This window comes from Rhinopithecus bieti, unplaced genomic scaffold (genome assembly GCF_001698545.2).
Source record: "Rhinopithecus bieti isolate Rb0 unplaced genomic scaffold, ASM169854v2 scaffold_14454, whole genome shotgun sequence".
Classification (NCBI taxonomy): Eukaryota; Metazoa; Chordata; class Mammalia; order Primates; family Cercopithecidae; genus Rhinopithecus; species Rhinopithecus bieti.
This window is the reverse complement of record NW_016808228.1, coordinates 89,748-109,909: the sequence shown is the minus strand read 5'-3', so window position 1 is coordinate 109,909 and position 20,162 is coordinate 89,748. Positions and strand designations below refer to the sequence as shown.

The following is a 20,162-nucleotide window of genomic DNA, read 5'->3' as shown; positions in this document are numbered from 1 at the left end:
AAAAAATGGTGGAGAGGACGACCCGCACGCAGCCCCACAATTCGCGCCTTCCCAGGACGCAACCGCAGAAAAGGCGGCGGCGTGGACGCTCTGGCGGGCTGGCGTCCTCTCGTTGGTTGCCCTCTCTCTGAAGCCATCTTGGGCGCCGCCATCTTTCCTTCCCGGCCGTCCGTCACGAGAGCCTCACGCCCCAGGCCTCCGACTGCTGGCGTGCAGTGGGGCGGATTCCGGAGGGTTCCAGCAGCCACCATGAATGTTTGGTTTTTCCAGGCGCAGGGCAGCAGCGAAGAAAACTGAAGCTCCTGTTTCGTGGAGCTTAACTTCTTTCGTTTTTGAGACAGGATCTCTCTCTGTTACCTACACTGAGTGCATGGGCGCGATCATAGCTCATTGCAGCCTTGAACTCCTGACCTCAAGTGATCCTCCACCCTTGGCCTCCCAAAGTGTTGGGATTATAGGCCTGAGCCACCGAGCTCGTCCTGAGCTTAACTTTCTATTGGGAGTAGGCAGTCAATGAACAAGATACATAAACAATATATATCAGTTAGATGGTGTTAAGTGCTATGGAGGAAAAAAATAGGAAAAAGGGAGGAGGTACGATGGTTTAATTTTATTTTTATTTATTTATTTTTGAGACGGAGTCTCATTTTGTCACCCAGGCTGGAGTGCAGTGGCGTGATCACGGCTCACTACAACCTCCACCTCCCAAGTTCAATCAATTCTCCTGCCTCAGCCTCAAGAGTAGCTGGGATTACAGGTGTGTACCACCACGCCCGCCCAGCTAATTTTTGTTTTTAGTAGAGATGGGTTTCACCATGTTGGGCAGGCTGGTCTCAAACTCCCGATCTCAGCTGATCCGCCTGCCTTGGCATCCCAAAGTGCTGGGATTACAGGCGGGACCCACCACGCCCAGCCAATTTTATTTCATCTATTTTTTTTTTTAAATTTATTTCAATTTTTAAATTTTTTTGTGGAGACAGTCTTGTTATGTTGCCCAGGCTGGTCTCACACTCCTGGGCTCAAGTGATCCTCTTGCTTACACCTCCCAAAGCTTTGGGATTGTAGCGCCCAGCCATGTGGTTCAATTTTATTTATTTATTTATTTATTTATTTATTTATTTATTTATTTATTTATTTGAGACAGAGTCTCGCCCTGTCATCCAGGCTGGAGTGCAGTGGCCAGATCTCAGCTCACTGCAAGCTCCGCCTCCTGGGTTTACGCCATTCTCCTGCCTCAGCCTCCTGAGTAGCTGGGACTACAGGCGCCCGCTACCTCACCCGGCTAGTTTTTTGTATTTTTAGTAGAGACGGGGTTTCACCATGTTAGCCAGGATGGTCTCGATCTCCTGACCTCATGATCTGCCCGTCTCAGCCTCTCAAAGTGCTGGGATTACAGGCTTGAGCCACCGCGCCCAGCCTGTGGTTCAATTTTAAATGGGATTGGCAGGGAAGATTTCACTAGGAAGATAATATTTGAGTCCAGAAGATCTAAAAGAGGTTCCGGGGTTGTCTGAGGAACAGCCCAGAGGCCCTAGTGGGGCACGCGCAGGAGGTGAGAAGAGAGATGTGAGAATGGAGAGGCCGCACGCATTACAGGCATGGACCACCATGCCTAGCATTCTGGGACACTTCTGAGCAGAGGAGATACTATTATTTATTTATTTATTTACGTATGTATGTATGTATGTATGTATGTATGTATGTATGTATTTATTTTGAGACGGAGTCTCACTCTGTCACCAAGGCTGGAGTACAGGGACGCGATCTTGGTTCACTGCCACCTGGCCTCCCGGGCTTAAGCGATCCTCCCACCTCACCATCCCCAGTACCTAGGATTACAGGTGTGCGGCACCATGCCCGCTAATTTTTTTGCATTTTTAGTAGAAATACAATGTTGGCCAGGCTGGTCTTAAACGCCTGACCTCAAGTGATCCGTCCGCCATGGCCTCCCAAAATGGTGGGATTACAGGCCTGAGCCACTGCACCCAGCCGAGAGATGCTGTTAATATTGAAGTAAAGCCATCAGGCATACAGCAGGACTGTAGTTGGTAAGTCAGGCCATCCTACTTACAGATGCGGCCTTTGGCTTTAACTTTGAGGAGAAAGGCATGTCATTGGAGAATTATGAAAGGTGGCAACCATCAGGAATGGATAGTTACTTAAACAGCATCCCTCTAGCTGCTCAGTTGAGAATAGACTTTGGGACAAGTGCAGAAGTGGGAAAACCAGTTAGGAGGCTATTGTGAAAACGCGGAAGAAGTGATGGTGGCTTGGACTGGGTGGTAAAATGTGGTTGCAGACTGGTTATAACTTGAAAGTGGAAGCCAGAGGAATTGTCTATGGTGTGGATGTTGGGTGTGAGAGTATTCTGGTGTAACCCCAGGTTTCCGGCCTGAGTGGCGGGAGAGATGAGAGGACCACAGGAGGAGTAGATGGTGGGAGTTTGAATATTTGGTATTGGACACACCAAGTTTGAGTTGTCCATTTGATGTCCAAGCAGAGATGGTGGTAGAGCTGAGTGCCGTGGCTCACGCCTGTAATCCCAACACTTTGGGAGGCCGAGGTGGGTGGATCACATGAGGTCAGAAGTTTGAGACCAGCCTGGCCAACTTGGTGAAACCCCATCTCTACTAAAAGTACAAAAATTAGCCAGGCGTGGTGGCATGCACCTGTAATCCCAGCTACTCGGGAGGCTGAGGCAGGAGAATCACTTGAACCCAGGAGGAGGGGGTTGCAGTGAGCAGAGGTCTCACCACTGCACTCCAGTCTGTGCGACAGAATGACTCCATCCCAAAAAAATAAAAAATAATAAAAATTAAAATTAAAATTAAAAAAAGATGGTAGTAGATTGTTAGCTATACCGTCTGAAGTTCAGAGTAGAGGTCTGGGCTAAAGGTACACCCTTGGAGGCACTATTATATAGAAGGAATTAAAACAGATTGGGCTGGGTGCGGTGGCTCATGTCTGTAAACCCAGCATTTTGGGAGGCTGAGGTGGGAGTATTACTTGAGCCCATCAGTTCAAGACCAGCCTGGGCAACATAGAATCTGTCTCTACAAAAAATAAAAAATAGCTCAGAATGGGTGCATGTGCCTGTCAGGAGGCTGAGGCAGGAGGATTGCTTGAGCCTGGGAGATAGAGGTTGCTGCGAGCTATGATGGTGCCAGTGTACTCCAGCCTAGGCGACAGAGTGAGACCAAGCCTCAAAAATAAATAAATAATAAATAAATACAGAAAAAATAGAACTATGAGACTGGATGAGATCGTGAAGGGAGTGGGTATAAATGTTGAAAAGAGGTCGGGCGCAATGGCTCACACCTGTAATCTCGGCAGTTTGGGAGGCCGAGGCGGGTGGATCATGAGGTCAGGTGTTCAAGACCAACCTGGCCAATATGGTGAAACCCCACCTCTACTAAAAATACAAAAATTAGCCAGGCATGGTGGCAGGCGCCTTAGTCCCAGCTACCTGGGAGGCTGAGGCAGGAGAATCGCTTGAACCCGGGAGGCAGAGGTTGCAGTGAGCTGAGATCATGCCACTGCATTCCAGCCTGGGCAACAGAGCGAGACTCTGCTCAAAAAAAAAAAAAAAAAAAAAAAAAAAAATTGTTGAAAAGAGTCTGAAGACTGAGCTTCAGTCCTCAGTGGAGCTGCCGTTCCACCATGGCCTCCGGGCTGTTCCTACAACACCTAAGGGTGCTCCAAGATTAAGATGTGAGATGAGGAAGAACCAGCAGAGCCGACAGAGCGAAAGGAATTTGGGATCTGAGAGGCCGAGTGAGCAAAGCATTCTAAGGAGAAGGTAATGAGCACGTCTGTCAAATAATGCTGGTTGTTTAGTAAAATGAGGACTGAACAGAGGCCATTGCCTCGACCAAGTGGAAAGCATGGGTGACTTGCTGAGCACTTTCCATTTTACAGAAGGGCAAAAGCCCAAAGTGTAGTGGGTTTAAGAAAAAGTAAGAGTTATCAATTTTGGAAGCCAGTTAATTGAAAAAGAAAGAAAGGGTTGGGCGTGCTGGCTCATGCCTGTAATCCTAGCACTTTGGGAAGCCGAGGCGGATGGATCACGTGAGGTCAGGAGTTTGAGAACAGCCTGACCAATATGATGAAACCCTGTCTCTACTAAAAATACAAAAATTAGCCAGGTGTGGTGGTGGGCACCTGTAAGCCCAGCTACTTGGGAGGCTGAGACAGAAGAATTGCTTGAACCTGGAAGGAGGAGGTTGCAGTGAGCTGACATTGTGCCACTGCACTCCAGCCTGGGTGACAGAGTGATACTCTGCCTCAAAAACAAAAAAAAAAGTAAAAGAAAGAAGTGAGAGGAAGGGATTAAAAAAAGCCAGGATAGGCTGGGGGTGGTGGCATATGCCTGTAATCCCAGCACTTTGGGAGGCCAAGGTGGGCAGATCATGAGGTCAAGAGATTGAGACCATCCTGGCCAAGATGGTGAAACCCCGTCTCTATTAAAAATACAAAAATTAGCTGGGCGCGGTGGCTCAAGCCTATAATCCCAGGACTTTGGGAGGCCGAGACAAGTGGATCACGAGGTCAGGAGATCGAGAGCATCCTGGCTAACACGATGAAACCCTGTCTCTACTAAAAAATACAAAAAACTAGCCGGGCAATGTGGCGGGCGCCTGTAGTCCCAGCTACTCGGGAGGCTGAGGCCGGAGAATGGCGTGAACCCGGGAGGCGGAGCTTGCAGTGAGCTGCAATCATGCCACTGCACTCCAGCCTGAGTGGGCGACAGAGGGAGACTCCGTCTCAAGAAAAAAAAAAACAAAAACAAAAATTAGCCGGGCGTGGTGGTGTGTGCCTGTAGTCTCAGCTACTTGGGAGGCTGAGGCAGAAGAATTGCTTGAACCCAGGAGGCGGAGATTGTAGTGAGCCTAGATTGTGCCACTGCACTCCAGCCCTGGGTGACAGTGAGACTCCGTTTAAATAAATTAAAAAAAAAAGTCCAGGTGCGGTGGCTCATGCCTGTAATCCCAGCACTTTGGGAGGCCGAGGCAGGTAGATCACGAGGTCAGGAGATCGAGACCATCCTGGCTAACATGGTGAAACCCCGTCTCCATTAAAAATACAAAAAATTACCTGGGCGTAGTGGCGGGTGACTGTAGGTCCAGCTATTTGGGAGGCTGAGGCAGGAGAATCACTTGAACCCAGGAGGCAGAGCCTGCAGTGAGCCGAGATCGTGCCACTGCACTCCAGCCTGGGCGACAGAGAGAGACTCCATCAAGAAAGAAAGAAAGAAGGAAAGAAAGAGAAAGAATGAAAGGAAGGAAGGAAGGAAGGCAGGCAGGCAGGCAGGCAAGCAAGCAAGGTAGGATAGACAACTAATATAAAGAGAGCTTTTTGTTTGGCTAGGTTTTTTTTTTGAGATAGACTCTTGCTCTGTCACCTCGGTGGGAGTGCCTCAGCCTCCCGAGTAGCTGGGATTACAGGCGTGTACCACCAGGTCCAGCTAATTTTTGTATTTTTAGTAGAGACAGGGTTTTACCATGATGGCCAGGCTAGTCTTGAACTCCTGACTTCAAGTGATCCTCCTGCTTCGGCCTTCCAAAGTGCTGGGATTATAGGCGTGAGCCACCGGGCCGGCCTTCACTTCCTTTCTTACCTAGCTTAAATGTCTTTTAAATTTTTTTTAGTGGGGTCTTGCTCTGTCATCCAGGTTGGAGTGCAGTGGTGTGATCACAGCTCACTGCAGCCTCAGCCTCCCAGATTCACTCTAAACTGGGCTAGGCAGACCTGGCAAGGCAGTGGGATGTGGAGGGAGTGGAACACAACATTGAGAGACCCAGTCAAGAGGACCCAGGCCCGGCGCAGTGGCTCACGCCTGTAATCCCAGCACTTTGGGAGGCCGAGGTTGGTGGATCAACTGAGGTCAGGGGTTTGAGACCAGCCTGGAGAACATGGTGAAACGCCATCTCTGCTAAAAATACAAAAACTAACCAGGCATGGTGGCAGACACCTGTAGTCCCAGCTACTCCAAGGCTGAGGGAGGAGAAACAGTTGAACCTGGGATGGGGAGGTTGCAGTGAGCCAAGATCACGCCACCACACTACAGCCTTGGGCAACAGAGGGAGACTCTGTCTCAAAAAAAAAAAAAGGGTGACCTAGAGGAGACTGACTAAAATTTTCATTCATCTTACCCCCTTTCTACTGTGTTCCTTCTCTCCCTCCCTAACATCTTCCCTTCCCTTTTTTTTTTTTTTTTTTTTGTGACAGAGTCTTGCTCTGTCACCCAGGCTGGAGTACAATAGTGTGATCTCGGCTCACTGCAACCTCTGCACCCCAGGTTCAAGTGATTCTCCCATGTCAGCCTCCCGAGTAGCTGGGACAATAGAAGCCTGACACCACGCTGGCTAATTTTTGTATTTTTAGTAGAGACAGGGTTTCCCCATGTTGGTCAGGCTGGTCTTGAACTCCTGACCTTAAGTGATCCGCCTGCCTTGGCCTCCCAAAGTGCTGGGATTACAGGCATGAGCCACAACTCCCAGCCTCCTTATTTTCCCTCCCTCCTTTCCTCCTTCTTTCCCTCCCTCCCTCCCTTCTTTCCTTCCTTCCTTTTCTTTCTTTTTATTGAGGTAAGGTCTTGCTGTATCGCCCAGATGGGTGTGCAGTCATAGGATCATAGCTCATCGCAGCCTCCATCTTCCCATCTCAGCCTCCCGAGTAGCTGGGACTACAGGTGTGTGCCACCACGCCCAGCTGATTAAAAAAAAAATAGAGACAGTGTCTTCTGTGTTGCCCAGACTGGTCTCAAACTCCTGGTCTCAAATGACCCTTCTGCCTCAGCCTCCCAAAGTGCTGGGATTACAGGTGCAAGCCACTACACCTTGCCACAGTCTTTTTTGTTTGTTTGAAACAGGGTCTCACTCTGTCACCCAGGCTCGAGTGCAGTGGCACTATCATAGCTCACTCAACCTCCTGGGCTCAAGGGATCTTCCAGTTTCAGCCTCCTGAGGAGCTGGGACAACAGGCGTGCATCACCATGCCTGGCTAATTGTTTTCTTTTCTTCTTTGTTTTTGTTTTTTGAGATGGAGTTTTGCTTTTTTTTTTTTTTTTTTTTTGAGACGGTGTCTGGCTCTGTCGCCCAGGCTGGGGTGCGGTGGCCGGATCTCAGCTCACTGCAAGCTGCGCCTCCCGGGTTTACGCCATTCTCCTGCCTCCGCCTCCCAAGTAGCTGGGACTACAGGCGCCCGCCTCATCGCCCAGCTAGTTTTTTGTATTCTTTAGTAGAGACGGGGTTTCACTGTATTAGCCAGGGTGGTCTCAATCTCCTGACCTCGTGATCTGCCCGTCTCGGCCTCCCAAAGTGCTGGGATTACAGGCTTGAGCCACCGCGCCCGGCCTGAGTTTTGCTCTTGTTGCCCAGGCTGGAGTGCATGGCACGATCTCAGCTCACCACAACCTCTGCCTCCCGTGTTAAAGCGATTCTCCTGCCTCAGCCTCCCAAGTAGCTGGGATTACAGGTGCGCGCCACCACGCCCAGCTAATTTTTGTATTTTTAGTAGAGACGGGGTTTCACCATGTTGGCCAGGATGGTCACAATCTCCTGACCTCGTGATCCGCCCACGTCGGCCTCCGAAAGTGCTGGGATTACAGGTGTGAACCACCGCACCTGGCCCAATTTTTTCTTTTTTTAATTTTGTAGAGATGAGGTCCCACTATATTGCCCAGGCTGGTCTGGAGCTCTTGGGCTCAAGTGATCCTCCTGCCTCAGTCTTCCAAAGTGCTGAGATTACAGGCGTGAGCCACCACACCCAGCTCCTCGCCACCATCTTGGTGCCAATCAAAATAGTCCTGAATAAATCTGACTTACTGTTTTAACAAGAGTCAGATTTTTTTCTTTAATAAGCACAGTAGAAGAGGCGAACTGAAGAGGAGGGGCTGCAGTCATTGATGAAGACAAGGTCCAAGGCAAAACCACAGAGTAACAGGGTAAGGTGGAGGTTGAGATTTACAGAAGCAGAGTACAGTGACAGGCCAGGGTATGCAAGGGAGTGGTTACAACTGACCCTGAAAACTTTTTTTTTTTTTTGAGACAGAGTCTCTTTCTGTTGCCATGGCTGGAGTGCAGTGGTGCAATCTCAGCTCACTGCAACCTCTGCCTCCCAGGTTCAAGCGAACCTCCTGCCTCAGCCTCCTGAGTAGCCAGGACTGCAGGCGCACGCTTCAGTTCAGAAGTTCCAGAGAAGCCTGGGCAACATGGCAAAACCCGGTCTCTACAAAATATTTAAAAATTAGCCAGGCGTGGTGGTGTGTGTCTGTGTAGCTCCAGGCACTCAGGAGGCTGAGGCACGATGCTTGAGCCGGAAAGGCTGAGGTTGCAGTGAGCCGAGATCGCGCCACTGCACTCCTGCCTGTGTAATAATCCCTGGATTTAAAAAAAAAAAAAAAAAAGAAAGAAATGTATGTGAAACTCTCCAAGCTTAAATTTCCTGATCTGAAAAATTGAAATAGCGGTACCTACCTCACAGAGTGGCTAATTTAATACAGTGCTATTTGCAAGGGATAATTTATCGAACCTTTAGGCGTTGTTCTAAAGTACCTATTAGCTCACTGAACTCACAACCCTAGGAGGGAGTTTCGAGTTTATGCCCATTTTACACGAGGACGCGTTGGCAGGCGGTACTGCTGTTCATGGGATCTGTAAAGAGTGAAAAAGGAGTCTCAGCTCTCAGTGGAGTTCACAGGCTCTAGGGTTTCTGCTGGAGGTGAGAACACTGTGCAGGGAGGCACAAAAGCGGGCATCAGATGGTGCAAAGCGACGCTGGGCCCAGCTCGGCGGCCAATGGCTCCCTCCGGTGGCCGAAGCGAAGAGCGCAGCTGGATCGGGCGCGAAGAGAGGATCCCCGCAGCCTGTCAGGGCCGAGGCTGGAACCCGGTGGAGGTTCTAGGGCTTTGAGAGGTTGGAGGACTAGGACTCCAGAAGTCCCCGAACGAAGCGGGCCGGAGTTCCAGGTGACGCCCCTGGCCCAGGTGTCGCAGCCCTGCCCACCTCCCTGCCGCCTTCCGCCGTCCTCACACGCCCCCTTTAGGAGGGTGGCTGCTCCCGGCGCCTCGGAGCTCGGACGGGGGTCCGGTCCCCGCGGCCACGATTGTTTGCACCTAAGTGATGGAGGCTCCGAGACCCGCGGCCCACGCCCGGCCGGAGACGCTTGTCTGCAGGGCTGCGTTGCAACCCCGGGCGCACGTGGAGCTGGAGCCGCGCAGGCTGGGGGAGAGCAGAGAGGGTCGGGCTTCCCCGGGCGCGCCCACGGGGCGGGGCCGAGGACGGGGACCAATGGCTCGCGCGTGCTGGTGGGGGTGGGGACAGGCTCCGGGCCTGGCATCCCGGTAGCCGCAGCTGTCTTTTCCGGCCCCGGTGCGCTCTCCGCCCCAGGCGGAGCCCCCCGGCTCGCGGGGATCCCCCGAGCGCTGCGTCCTGTGGGTGGGTGAGTGAGTGCCCCGCGGTCCCCGAGATGTGGGGTGCACCTGGCCGGGGAGAAGGAGATCTTGGCTCCTTCGCACCCCAGCGGGCGCAAAGGGGCAGGAGCCCGGGTTGGGGGAGGAGTAGGAGGACCCGGGGACCTTGTGTCGCTCTGTGGGAGCCGGTCTGTGTTTCTGTTTTGCTAGTCGAGGGGTGTGTTTGGGTTGGTAGAGTTTGTAGGGGGGGTACCTCGTGTGGATGGGAGGAATCTGGGGAGGCTAAGGCGAGGAGGAGGAGGCGGTTTGAGATGGGTTGAGGGAGAGGATTGACGGAGGGTGGGGTTTTGAAGGAGTTGGAAGTTTTTTGGGTGCGGTGATTGCATGGGGGGGTCTTGGTAGGGGCAGCTCAGGACACCGAAGGAGAGGATGGGGAAGGCTGTCCTGCCCACAACTTACTTCCCTTTTGGGAGATTTGCTTCCTCTTGCATTGCTAGTTAAGGAAGGAGAGGCTGGAGAAGCCTGTGCCGTCAGAGTACCTTTGCCCCTTTCCAGAACCGGTGCCATCCCTAGTCTCAGGAACATAAGGGAAGGGGTGGCCCCCAGGAGCCAGGAGTGGCCCTAAATCCCTTCCTGACAGGTTTGGGGTACCAGTTTTTTTGTGGAGCAGTGGCTGGTACCATTTGCAGCCCCATGGGCTCTTTTTAGTTGCCGGTAAGCAGGGTGTGGGCGCGTTCCTGTTTCCTTGTGGTTGTGTCTTTTTTTGTTTTTTTCTTGAGACAGGGTCTCGCTCTGTCACCCAGGCTGGAGTGCAGTGGCGCGATCTCGGCTCGCTACAGCCCTACGCCTCCAGGACTCAGGCAATTCTTGTGCCTCAGCCTCCCAAGTAGCTGTGATTACAGGCGTGCACCTGCATGCCTGGCTAATTTTTGTTTGTTTGTTTGAGACAGTCTCACTCTGTTGCCCAGGCTGGAGTGCAGTGGCGCGATGCTGGCTCACTGCAACCTCTGCCTCCTGGGTTCAAGCAATTCTCCTGCCTCAACCTCCCAAGTAGTTGGGATTATAGGCATGAGCCACCACACGTGGCTAATTTTTGTATTTTTAGTAGAGACAGGGTTTCACCATGTTGACCAGGGTGGTCTCGAACTCCTGATCTCAGGTGATCCACCCACCTCGGCCTCCCAAAGTGCTGGGATTACAGGCGTGAACCACTGAGCCCGGCCAATTTTTGTATTTTTAGTAGAGAGCAACTCTCTCTTTTGGGGAGGCTTCGGGGTGTTTGATTAGTGGTCTTTGGGGGTGGATGGGCTCTGTGGGGCTGCTTTTGATGCAACATAATCTCCTTTGCAGGTCACCTAACCCATTTGTAGCTTCCTCTACCTGTGCTCAGCCATGGCCAGCGAGAGCTCGCCTCTGCTGGCCTACCGACTCCTGGGGGAGGAGGGGACTGCCCTCCCTCTCAATGGGGCCGGTGCTCCTGGAGGGGCATCTGCCCGGAAGCTGTCCACCTTCCTGGGTGTGGTGGTGCCCACTGTCCTGTCCATGTTCAGCATAGTTGTTTTTCTGAGGATTGGTGAGTGGGTTCTGGGGCGGGTGTGGACTGACTGTAGTGTGGGAGGACATGATGGGGAGGGTGGAGATGGGACTGGGATGAGAGTAGGAAGGGGACCCAAGAGAAGTGGTTGGCTAAAGGGTTTGGGGAGGGGCTCCCCTGTGGGCTTGCATTTAGCTCCACCCTGGAGCTCTGCAGACCCAGGGGGTGGGGGATATGGGGTGTGAGCCCCTGTGACCTGACTCGCTGCTCCTGCCTCAGGGTTCGTGGTGGGCCATGCTGGGCTGCTGCAGGCTCTGGCCATGCTGCTGGTTGCCTACTTCATCCTGGCGCTCACCGTCCTCTCTGTCTGTGCCATCGCCACCAATGGAGCTGTGCAGGGAGGCGGAGCCTACTGTATCCTCCAACATCGATGGACTGGGGTCTGGGCTGTTCTGCCTGCTAGGGAGGGTGTGGAAGGGGCCGTTACCTTTGTTGGCTCAGGGGCAGACAAGTGTTTTTTTCATTCTTAAAATTTTTTGCCGGGCGCGGTGGCTCACGCCTGTAATCCCAGCACTTTGGGAGGCCGAGGCGGGTGGATCACGAGGTCAGGAGATCGAGACCATCCTGGCTAACACGGTGAAACCCTGTCTCTACTAAATGTACAAAAAAAAAAATTAGCTGGGCATGGTGGCGGACGCCTGTAGTCCCAGCTACGCGGGAGGCTGAGGTAGGAGAATGGTGTGAACCCAGGAGGCAGAGCTTGCAGTGAGCCGAGATCGTGCCACTGCACTCCAGCCTGGGCAACAGAGCGTGACTCCGTCTCAAAAAAAAAAAAATTTTTTTTATGCTGAGTGCAGTGGCTCACACCTGTAATCCCAGCACTTTGGGAGGCTGAGGTGGGCGGATCACTTGATGCCAGGAGTTCAAGACCAGCCTGGCCAACATGGTGAAAACCCGTCTCCACTAAAAATACAAAAATTAGTTGGGCATGCTGGCACTTGCCTGTGATTCTAGCTACTCGGGAGGGTGAGGCACGAGAATCGCTTGAACCTGAGAGGTGGAGGTTGCAGTGAGCCAAGATCGCATCACTGCACTCCAACCTGGGCAGCAGAGCAAGACACTGACTCCCAGACTGTAGTGCAGTGACGCCATCATAGCTCACTGCAGTCTTGACTTCCTGGGCTCAAGTGATCCTCCTGCCTCAGCCTCCTGAGTAGCTGGCACTATAGGCATGAACCACCACCCCTGTTTAATTTTTAAATTTTTTGTAGAGATGGAATCTTGCTATGTTTCCCAGGCTGGTCTTGAATTCCTGGCCTCAAGTGATCCTCTTGTCTCAGCCTCCCAAAACACTGGGATTACAGGCATCAGCCACTATGCCTGGCCTGGCAGGGCAAGTTTTAATAAATGTGCAGCAGGCAGGCTCGTATAATGAAGATCAACATTGCCCTACATGTTAATGCCAATTTCTAGTCTAACAATCTCATCTGTTAGGCAGTGATTGTTTTACAGATGCAGAAACTGGCACTCAGAGGGTATGAGTGACTTGTGCAAAGCCACATGGCTGGGGCCTGGCTGCACTCAGGTTAAGTGCTTGGAGCTATGGCAACTTCCTCACATCCATTTCAGTCTCTTTTCCCTTAATGCTTCCACTTCCAGTCATGATCAGCCGCACATTGGGGCCCGAGGTCGGGGGCAGCATTGGGCTCATGTTCTACCTGGCTAACGTCTGTGGCTGTGCCGTCTCCCTGCTGGGACTGGTGGAGTCTGTGCTTGATGTCTTCGGGGCCGGTCTGTGCTCTGTCTGATCTGGGTGGTGCTGCGGGTTTGCAGGGTCTGGGAGTGTGGGATCATGAGGGAGAAGGTCCTCTACAGGAGAGGGGCAGACTGAACCATTACCTTGGCTTTCTGGAGCTTCTGCTGTGTGGCCAGCATCGTGCAGGAGATGTGGACATCCCTGAGATTGTCCTTGCCTGCAGGGAGCTAACCGTCTAATCGGAGAGACCAGGCTAAGATTCTTAAAATTGACAGAGACCACCAGGGAGAGCTAAGATGCTGGGATGGAGCTAAGAGGGAAGTGGGGAAGGTGGTCTGTCTGACAGCAGGTGGGTAGAGGGGGGCTTATCTTGCTTTGGGTCATGGTTGGGGCTGGGTACCTTCTTTTTTTTATTTCTTATTTTTTTATTTTTGAGTTAGAGTCTTGCTTTGTTGCCCAGGCTGGAGTGCAGTGGTGCGATCTCCCCTCACTGCAACCTTTCCCTCCTGCGTTCAAGCGATTCTCCTGCCTCAGCCTCCTGAGTAGTTGGGATTACAGGCACTCACCCCCACGCCTGGCTAAGGATTGTATTTTCAGTAGTGACGGGATTTCACCATGTTGGCCAGGCTAGTCTCGAACTCCTGACCTCAAGTGATCCACCTGCCTCAGCCCTCCCAAAGTGTTGGGATTACAGGTGTGAGCCCTGGCGCCCTGCCCTCCCCCCCCCTTTTTTTCTTTTTTCTTGAGGCAAGGTCTTACTCTGTCACCCAGGTTAGAGTACAGTGGTACCATCTTGGCTCAATGCAACTTCTGCCTCCCTGGCTCAAGTGATTCTGCCACCTCAACCTCCCAGTAGCTGGGACTACAGGCATGCCTCCCCACGCCTGGCGAATTTTTGCAGTTTTTGTGGAGTTGGGGTTTCACAATGTTGCCAAGGCTAGTTTTAAACTCCTGGACTCAAGTGATCCTCCCACCTCGGCCTCCCAAAGTGCTGGAATTATAGGCGTGAGCCACCCACCATGCCCAGCTGGTGGGGTGCCTTAGGATCGGGCCTTCTAACTCTGTCCCTACCTCTTTCCAGATGCCACAGGGCCCAGTGGGCTCCGGGTCCTGCCCCAGGGCTACGGCTGGAACCTGCTGTATGGCTCCCTGCTGCTGGGCCTTGTGGGTGGGGTCTGCACCCTGGGAGCTGGCCTCTATGCCAGGGCCTCATTCCTCACATTCCTGCTGGTCTCTGGCTCCCTGGCCTCCGTGCTCATCAGCTTTGTGGCTGTGGGGCCGAGGGACATCCCCTTGACCCCTAGGCCTGGCCCCAATGGCTCCTCCTTGCCGCCCCGGTTTGGCCACTTCACCGGCTTCAACAGCAGTACCCTGAAGGACAACTTGGGTGGTGAGCTGGGCACTGCCGTGGCAGGAATCTCGGGGTGAGGGGTGGGCAAGTGTCAGGGCTGGGCCCTTAAAAAAATCTCTGGATGAGCACAGGTGTCAGAGGGAATGGTGGGCAGGAGGTCTGGACTGCAGAGCAGTGCAGTTTAATTCAGGCCTGTCTAACATGTGTTTGGCCGGCGGGGCAGGAGGAAGCCCACAAAACAGTCCCTGCTTTAGAGGAACTTGTGTTCTAGCTGAGGAGAGACGTGCATTTAGGAATCAGTTAAATAGCACAGTAAGGCCCAGCATGACTTTAACAGATCAGGATTTCCCAGGAGTGGAGAGAGGGAGGCCTGATTATGGGCTGGGGAGGACAGGAGCCGGGGAGCTGGAGGTGGCCTGAGATAGATGGGTGGGGGATTCAGTCAGGAGCTGGGAACAGAGAGGGAAAGCATCTCAGGGAGGAGCTGGAGACTGGGTGTGGGGGCTCACATCTGTAATCACAGCATTCTGGGAGGCTGAGGCAGGAAGATCACCTGAGGTCAGGAGTTTGAGACCAGTCTGGCCAACATGGTGAAACCCTCTCCCCGTCTCTACTAAAAATACAAAAATTAGCTGGGCACACTGGCTTGCACCTGTAGTCCCAGATACTCAGGAAGCTGAGGGAGAATTGCTTGAACCCGGGAGGTGGAGGTTGCAGTGAATCAAGATTGCACCATTGCACTCCAGCCTGGGCGACAGAGCGAGGTTCTGTCTCCAAAAAAAAAAAAAACAAAAAACAAAAAACCATAAAATAAAAATACAAAAATTAGCCAGGGGCAGTGGTCCATTCCTGTAGTCCCAGCTACTCAGGAGGCTGAGGCATGAGAATCGCTTGAACCCGGGAGGCAGAGGCTGCAGTGAGCTAAGATCACCACCACTGCACTCCAGCCTTGGCTTCAGAATGAGATTCCGTCTCAAAAAAAAAAAAAAAAAAAAAAAGGCTGTGTGCGGTGGCTCACGTCTGTAATCCCAGGACATTGGGAGGTCGAGGTGGGTGGATCACCTGAGGCCAGGAGTTTGAGATCAGCCTGGCCAACATGGTGAAACCCCATCTCTACTAAAGTTACAAAAATTAGCCAGACGTGGTGGTGGGCACCTGTAACCCCAGCTGCCTGAGAGGCTGAGGCAGGAGAATCGCTTGAACCAGGGAGGCAGAGGTTGCAGTGAGTTGAGATCACACCACTGTACTCTGGCCTGGGTAACAGAGCGAGACTCCGTCTCAAAATAAATAAATAAATAAAAATTAAAAAGTTAGATGGGCATGATGGTGCACACCTGTAGTCCTAGCTACTTGGAGGACTGAGGCAGGAGGATCGCTCTAGCTCAGGAGGGAGAGGTTGCAGTGAGCTACGATGGTGCCACTGCACTCCAGCCTGGGTGACAGAGTGAGATCCTGTCTCTAAATAAATAAATAAATAAATAAATAAAAGAGTGTGGATTAGGGTCTGGAGGGAGGAATATCAGAGCATTAGGGGGACTTGGCAATGTGTCTGACTGACCCAGGGCCAGTGCAGGGGCAGGCTGGTGTCTTAGTGAGTGCAGTGCAGGGGAGGCAAGGGGACTCTGGGAATGTGCGGAGAGGGTGGCTAAGAGGCCTGGATCCCTGAGAGGGATGCTGATGCCCTCTCCTCCCTGGGACGACCCTCCTAGCTGGCTACGCTGAGGACTACACCACAGGAGCCATGATGAATTTTGCCAGCGTCTTTGCTGTCCTCTTTAACGGCTGTACAGGCATCATGGCTGGGGCCAACATGTCAGGTGAGAGTCCCTGCCTGCTGCCTCCTGGGGGTTTGGGGCTGCCACCGTGAGGGACCCAGGGGGACGGTGGGAGGGCTGACCTCGCTCTCTCTGCTCCCCCCTCTCCAGGGGAGCTGAAGGACCCCAGCCGGGCGATCCCTCTGGGCACGATCGTCGCTGTCGCCTACACCTTCTTCGTCTATGTCCTGCTTTTCTTCCTCTCCAGCTTCACCTGTGACAGGTGTCTGGGGAGGGATGGGGGTGGAGTGTCGAACAAGATTGGTGCATCTGGGTCACCAAGGGAAGCACAGGCTGGGAGACTGGGGAGCAGAAACCCAGCTTGTTGGAGTGGAGGGAAAATAGGGGGAGGGTGGCTACCGGCGATTGACAACCTGTAGCCAGCAGCTGCCATGGACCCAGTACTGTTGTAGGCACTTAGCTTGCGAGTGAGGGTGGGTAGTGGCTTTCTACCCAGTTTGCATTTCCACAAATATTTGGCCTTTTGTGCATATACCATTAGGTATGACAGCTGGGTGCAGTGGCTCACACCTGTAATCCCAGCACTTTGGGAGGCTAAGGCAGGAGGATTGCTGGAGCCCAGGGGTTCCAGACCAGCCTGAGCAACATAGCAAGACCCTCCCCCCAATACAAAAATTAGGCAGGTGTGATGGCAAATGCTTGTAGTCCTGGCTACTTGGGAGGCTGAGGTGGGAGGATTGCTTGAGTCCAAGAGGTCAAGGCTGTGGTGAGCTGTGATTACAGCACTGCACTTTAGCCTGAGGGTTGGAGTGAGACCTTGTCTCTTTTTTTTTTTTTGTTTTTTTTTTTTTTTTTTTTTTTTTTCCTTTTTGTGGAGAACGGGGTCTCGCTGTATTACCCAGGCAGGTCTCGAACTCCTGGGCTCAAGCTATCCTCCCGCCTCTGCCTCCCTGAGAGCTGGGATTACAGGCGTGAGCCACCGCGCCCGGCCGAGACCTTGTCTCTTAAAAAAAAGAGAAAGGAATGACCACTGAGTGATTAAATCCAAGGCCGCCCAATGAATACCAGGCGTATCCCTTTAGCACATTAGCACATTTGATATCTGAGTCTGATCCTTAAGATCGGGGCTGGAGATTTTCCTACCCCATGACGCGTGATCATCTGTGTCCAACTTTCCCTCCTTCCTAGGACCCTGCTGCAGGAAGACTATGGGTTCTTCCGCGCCATCAGCCTGTGGCCCCCACTGGTGTTGATCGGAATCTATGCCACCGCGCTCTCAGCATCCATGAGCTCGCTCATTGGCGCCTCCCGCATCCTCCATGCCCTGGCCCGGGATGACCTCTTTGGTGGGTTCTCTGCCTCCTTGCTGGCTCGGAGCACGCCCTCCCTTGTCTGTTTGTCCATCACCGTTAGGCCCCGGCTGATGTGTCTGCTGTGGATTCTGTTTTTCTAGGAGTGATCTTGGCGCCGGCCAAGGTTGTGTCCCAGGGCGGAAACCCCTGGGCGGCTGTACTGTATTCTTGGGGCCTGGTGCAGGTGAGCCTTCTTCTTCAAGGGGCCCTTTCCCTCACCCCACCAGCTGGCAGGATGGGGGTGCAGTTAGATGCAGGCTGGAAGACAAATGCAAAGGCAGATGTGTATGCACTTGGCGGTGCACTGGCACTCTGCAGCGTTCACTGGCACTTTGTGGGGTTCACCAGCACTTTGCAGGTTGCCCCAGTGCTTTGCAGGGTTCATTGGCACCCTGGGGGGGTTCACTGACACTTTTCGGGGTACATGGGCATTTTGCAGGGTTCACTGATACTCTGTGGGGTGTATTAGTATTTTTCAGGGTTCACTGGCACTTTGTGGGGTACCCCAGCACTTTGGGGGATTCACTGGCACTCTGTGGGATATACCAACACTTTGTAGGGTTCACTGACACTTTGGAGGTTTGGTGGCACTCTGTGGGGGTGCACTGGCCCTTTCTGGGGTTCACTGACACTGGGGGTACACTGGCACTTTGCAGGGCTCATGGGCAGTTTTCAGGGTTCATTGACACTTTGGGGTACACTGGCCCTTTCTGGGGTTAATTGACACTTTGGGGTGCGCTGGCATTTTGCATGGTTCACTGGTACTTTCCAGGGGTTCACTGACACTTTGGGGGTACACTGGCACTTTCCGGGGTTCATTGACACTGGGGGTGCACTGGCACTTTTGGGGTTTAGTAGTATTTTGGGGTTGGGTTCATTGACACTTTGGGGTTCACTGGCGCTTTGCAGGGTTCACTGGCACTTTCTGGGGCTCATTGACACTTTGGGGGTACACTGGCACTCTGGTGTTCACTGGCATTTTGGGGGTACACCGGCACTTTGGATCAATGGCACGCCTCTTGGCCCCTGCCCAGCTGGTGCTCCTGGCCGGGAAGCTGAACACGCTGGCTGCTGTGGTCACTGTCTTCTACCTGGTGGCCTATGCCGCTGTGGACCTGTCCTGCCTGAGCCTGGAGTGGGCCTCGGCCCCCAACTTCCGGTGAGAGACTCAGAGGCCTTTGTCCCCAGAGAGAAGAAGGAAGGAATAGGAAAACGGGGAGGACTCAGGCTCAGGCATGGGGTTGGACACAGCAGCCTCAGGTGCGGCCAGCCCTGAGTTTCTGTCCCTCCTCCCCTCCATGCCCGCAGCCCCACCTTCAGCCTGTTCTCCTGGCACACCTGCCTGCTGGGGGTAGCCTCCTGCCTGCTCATGATGTTCCTCATCAGCCCTGGTGCGGCCGGTGGCTCCCTGCTCCTCATGGGTCTCCTGGCTGCCCTGCTCACCGCGCGAGGAGGCCCCAGCAGCTGGGGCTATGTCAGCCAGGCCTTGCTTTTCCACCAGGTATCCCCGGGGAGCTGGCGGGGTGGTGGGGAGATGGGAGGTGATCAAATAACCCCCTCTCTCTTTGGCTGGAGTTGGTGTTCCCGTCCAGGAGGCGCTGAACAGGGCTGTGTATTTGATCCTGCCACTTCCCCATCACCTCACCCATGTACCCAGGTGCGTAAGTATCTGCTCCGGCTGGATGTCCGGAAGGATCACGTCAAGTTCTGGCGGCCCCAGTTGCTGCTCCTGGTGGGGAACCCCCGGGGCGCCCTGCCTCTGCTGCGGTTGGCCAACCAGCTTAAGAAGGGGGGGCTCTACGTGCTGGGCCACGTCACCCTGGGAGACCTCGGTGAGCTGCCCTCCCACTCATTCACTCACTCCCATCCTTCTTTCCCCCTACTTTTTTTTTTTTTTTTGAGATGGAGCTTCGTTCTGTTGCCCAGGCTGGAGTGCAGTGGGATGATCTTGGCTCACTGCAACTTCCACCTCCCAGGTTCAAGTGATTCTCCTGCCTTAGCCTCCTGAGCTGGGATTACAGGCACACACCACCATGCCCAGCTAGTTTTTGTATTTTTAGTAGAGAAGGGGTTTCGCCCTGTTGGCCAAGCTGGTCTTGAACTCCTGACCTCAAGTGCTCCACCCACCTCGGCCTCCCAAAGTGCTGGGATTGTAGGCATGAGACACCATGACCAGTCCCCCTCCCCTTGTTTTTTTTGAGACAAGGTCTTGCTCTGTCACCCAGATTGGAGGGCAGTGGTGCCATCATAGTTCACTGCAGCCTCAACCTCTTGGGCTCAAGCAATCCTCCTGCCTTGGCCTCCTGAGTAGCTGGGACTACAGGTGTGAGCCCCTAGGCCTGGCTAATTTGTAGAGATGAGGTCTCTTTATGTTTCCCAGGCTGGTCTGGAACTCCTGGCTCAAGCAACCCTCCCACTTTGGCCTCCCAAAGTGCAGGGATTATAGGCATGAGCCATGACACCAGCCCCTCTTCCCATTTTATTTCCTTCCCCATGACCCCTTCAAGCAGCCATAGCCCTGCCTTGGCGCATCTGTGATTTGGACTCGAGGAGACATTGAGTTTGGCCAACACTGGCTACCTTCCTTTCCTTATCTTCTCTGTAGACTCCCTCCCCTCGGACCCTGTGCAGCCGCAGTACGGGGCATGGCTCAGCCTGGTGGACCGGGCCCAGGTGAAGGCTTTTGTGGATCTAACTCTCTCACCCTCCGTGCGCCAGGGGGCTCAGCATCTGCTGCGAATCTCCGGCCTCGGTGAGCTGCTCCTCCCTGGATGCCCTTGGCCCTCCTCTGTGGCCACTTCACATCTCCGCTCCCCTCCCCTAGAGAGTCAGCTACAGATTGCAAACTGCAAAAGGACCTTATAGTCGAGAGCAGATAAGACAGTGCTCAAAGATAATGGCCTCAGACAGTGTGTGATAAAGTCTAGTAGGAGATGCTAGGGACTGGTGATGCTGTTGCGTTTTTTTTTTTTTTTTTTTTTT

At 53.3% G+C, this 20,162-nt stretch overlaps 1 protein-coding gene across 4 annotated transcripts in view; it reads left to right on the top strand.

The window, feature by feature from the left end:
* The first annotated feature begins 9,305 nt into the window (after nt 1-9,305).
* The window catches only part of SLC12A9 (solute carrier family 12 member 9), a 15,810-nt gene continuing 4,953 nt past the window's right edge, over nt 9,306-20,162 (top strand). The window contains exons 1-13 of one of the 4 annotated variants that reach the window (XM_017886105.1): nt 9,322-9,437; nt 10,763-10,985; nt 11,226-11,360; nt 12,606-12,737; nt 13,784-14,092; nt 15,763-15,870; nt 15,979-16,090; nt 17,017-17,174; nt 17,282-17,364; nt 18,215-18,339; nt 18,489-18,681; nt 18,838-19,012; nt 19,786-19,932. In XM_017886105.1, coding sequence (XP_017741594.1) covers nt 10,805-10,985; nt 11,226-11,360; nt 12,606-12,737; nt 13,784-14,092; nt 15,763-15,870; nt 15,979-16,090; nt 17,017-17,174; nt 17,282-17,364; nt 18,215-18,339; nt 18,489-18,681; nt 18,838-19,012; nt 19,786-19,932 — 1,858 coding nt within the window. In that variant the 5' untranslated portion in view covers nt 9,322-9,437; nt 10,763-10,804. Of the gene's footprint in view, nt 9,442-10,762; nt 10,986-11,225; nt 11,361-12,605; nt 12,738-13,783; nt 14,093-15,762; nt 15,871-15,978; nt 16,091-17,016; nt 17,175-17,281; nt 17,365-18,214; nt 18,340-18,488; nt 19,013-19,785; nt 19,933-20,162 lie in introns of all 4 variants that reach the window. The other 3 variants (XM_017886103.1, XM_017886104.1, XM_017886106.1) reach the window with 3 other exon arrangements.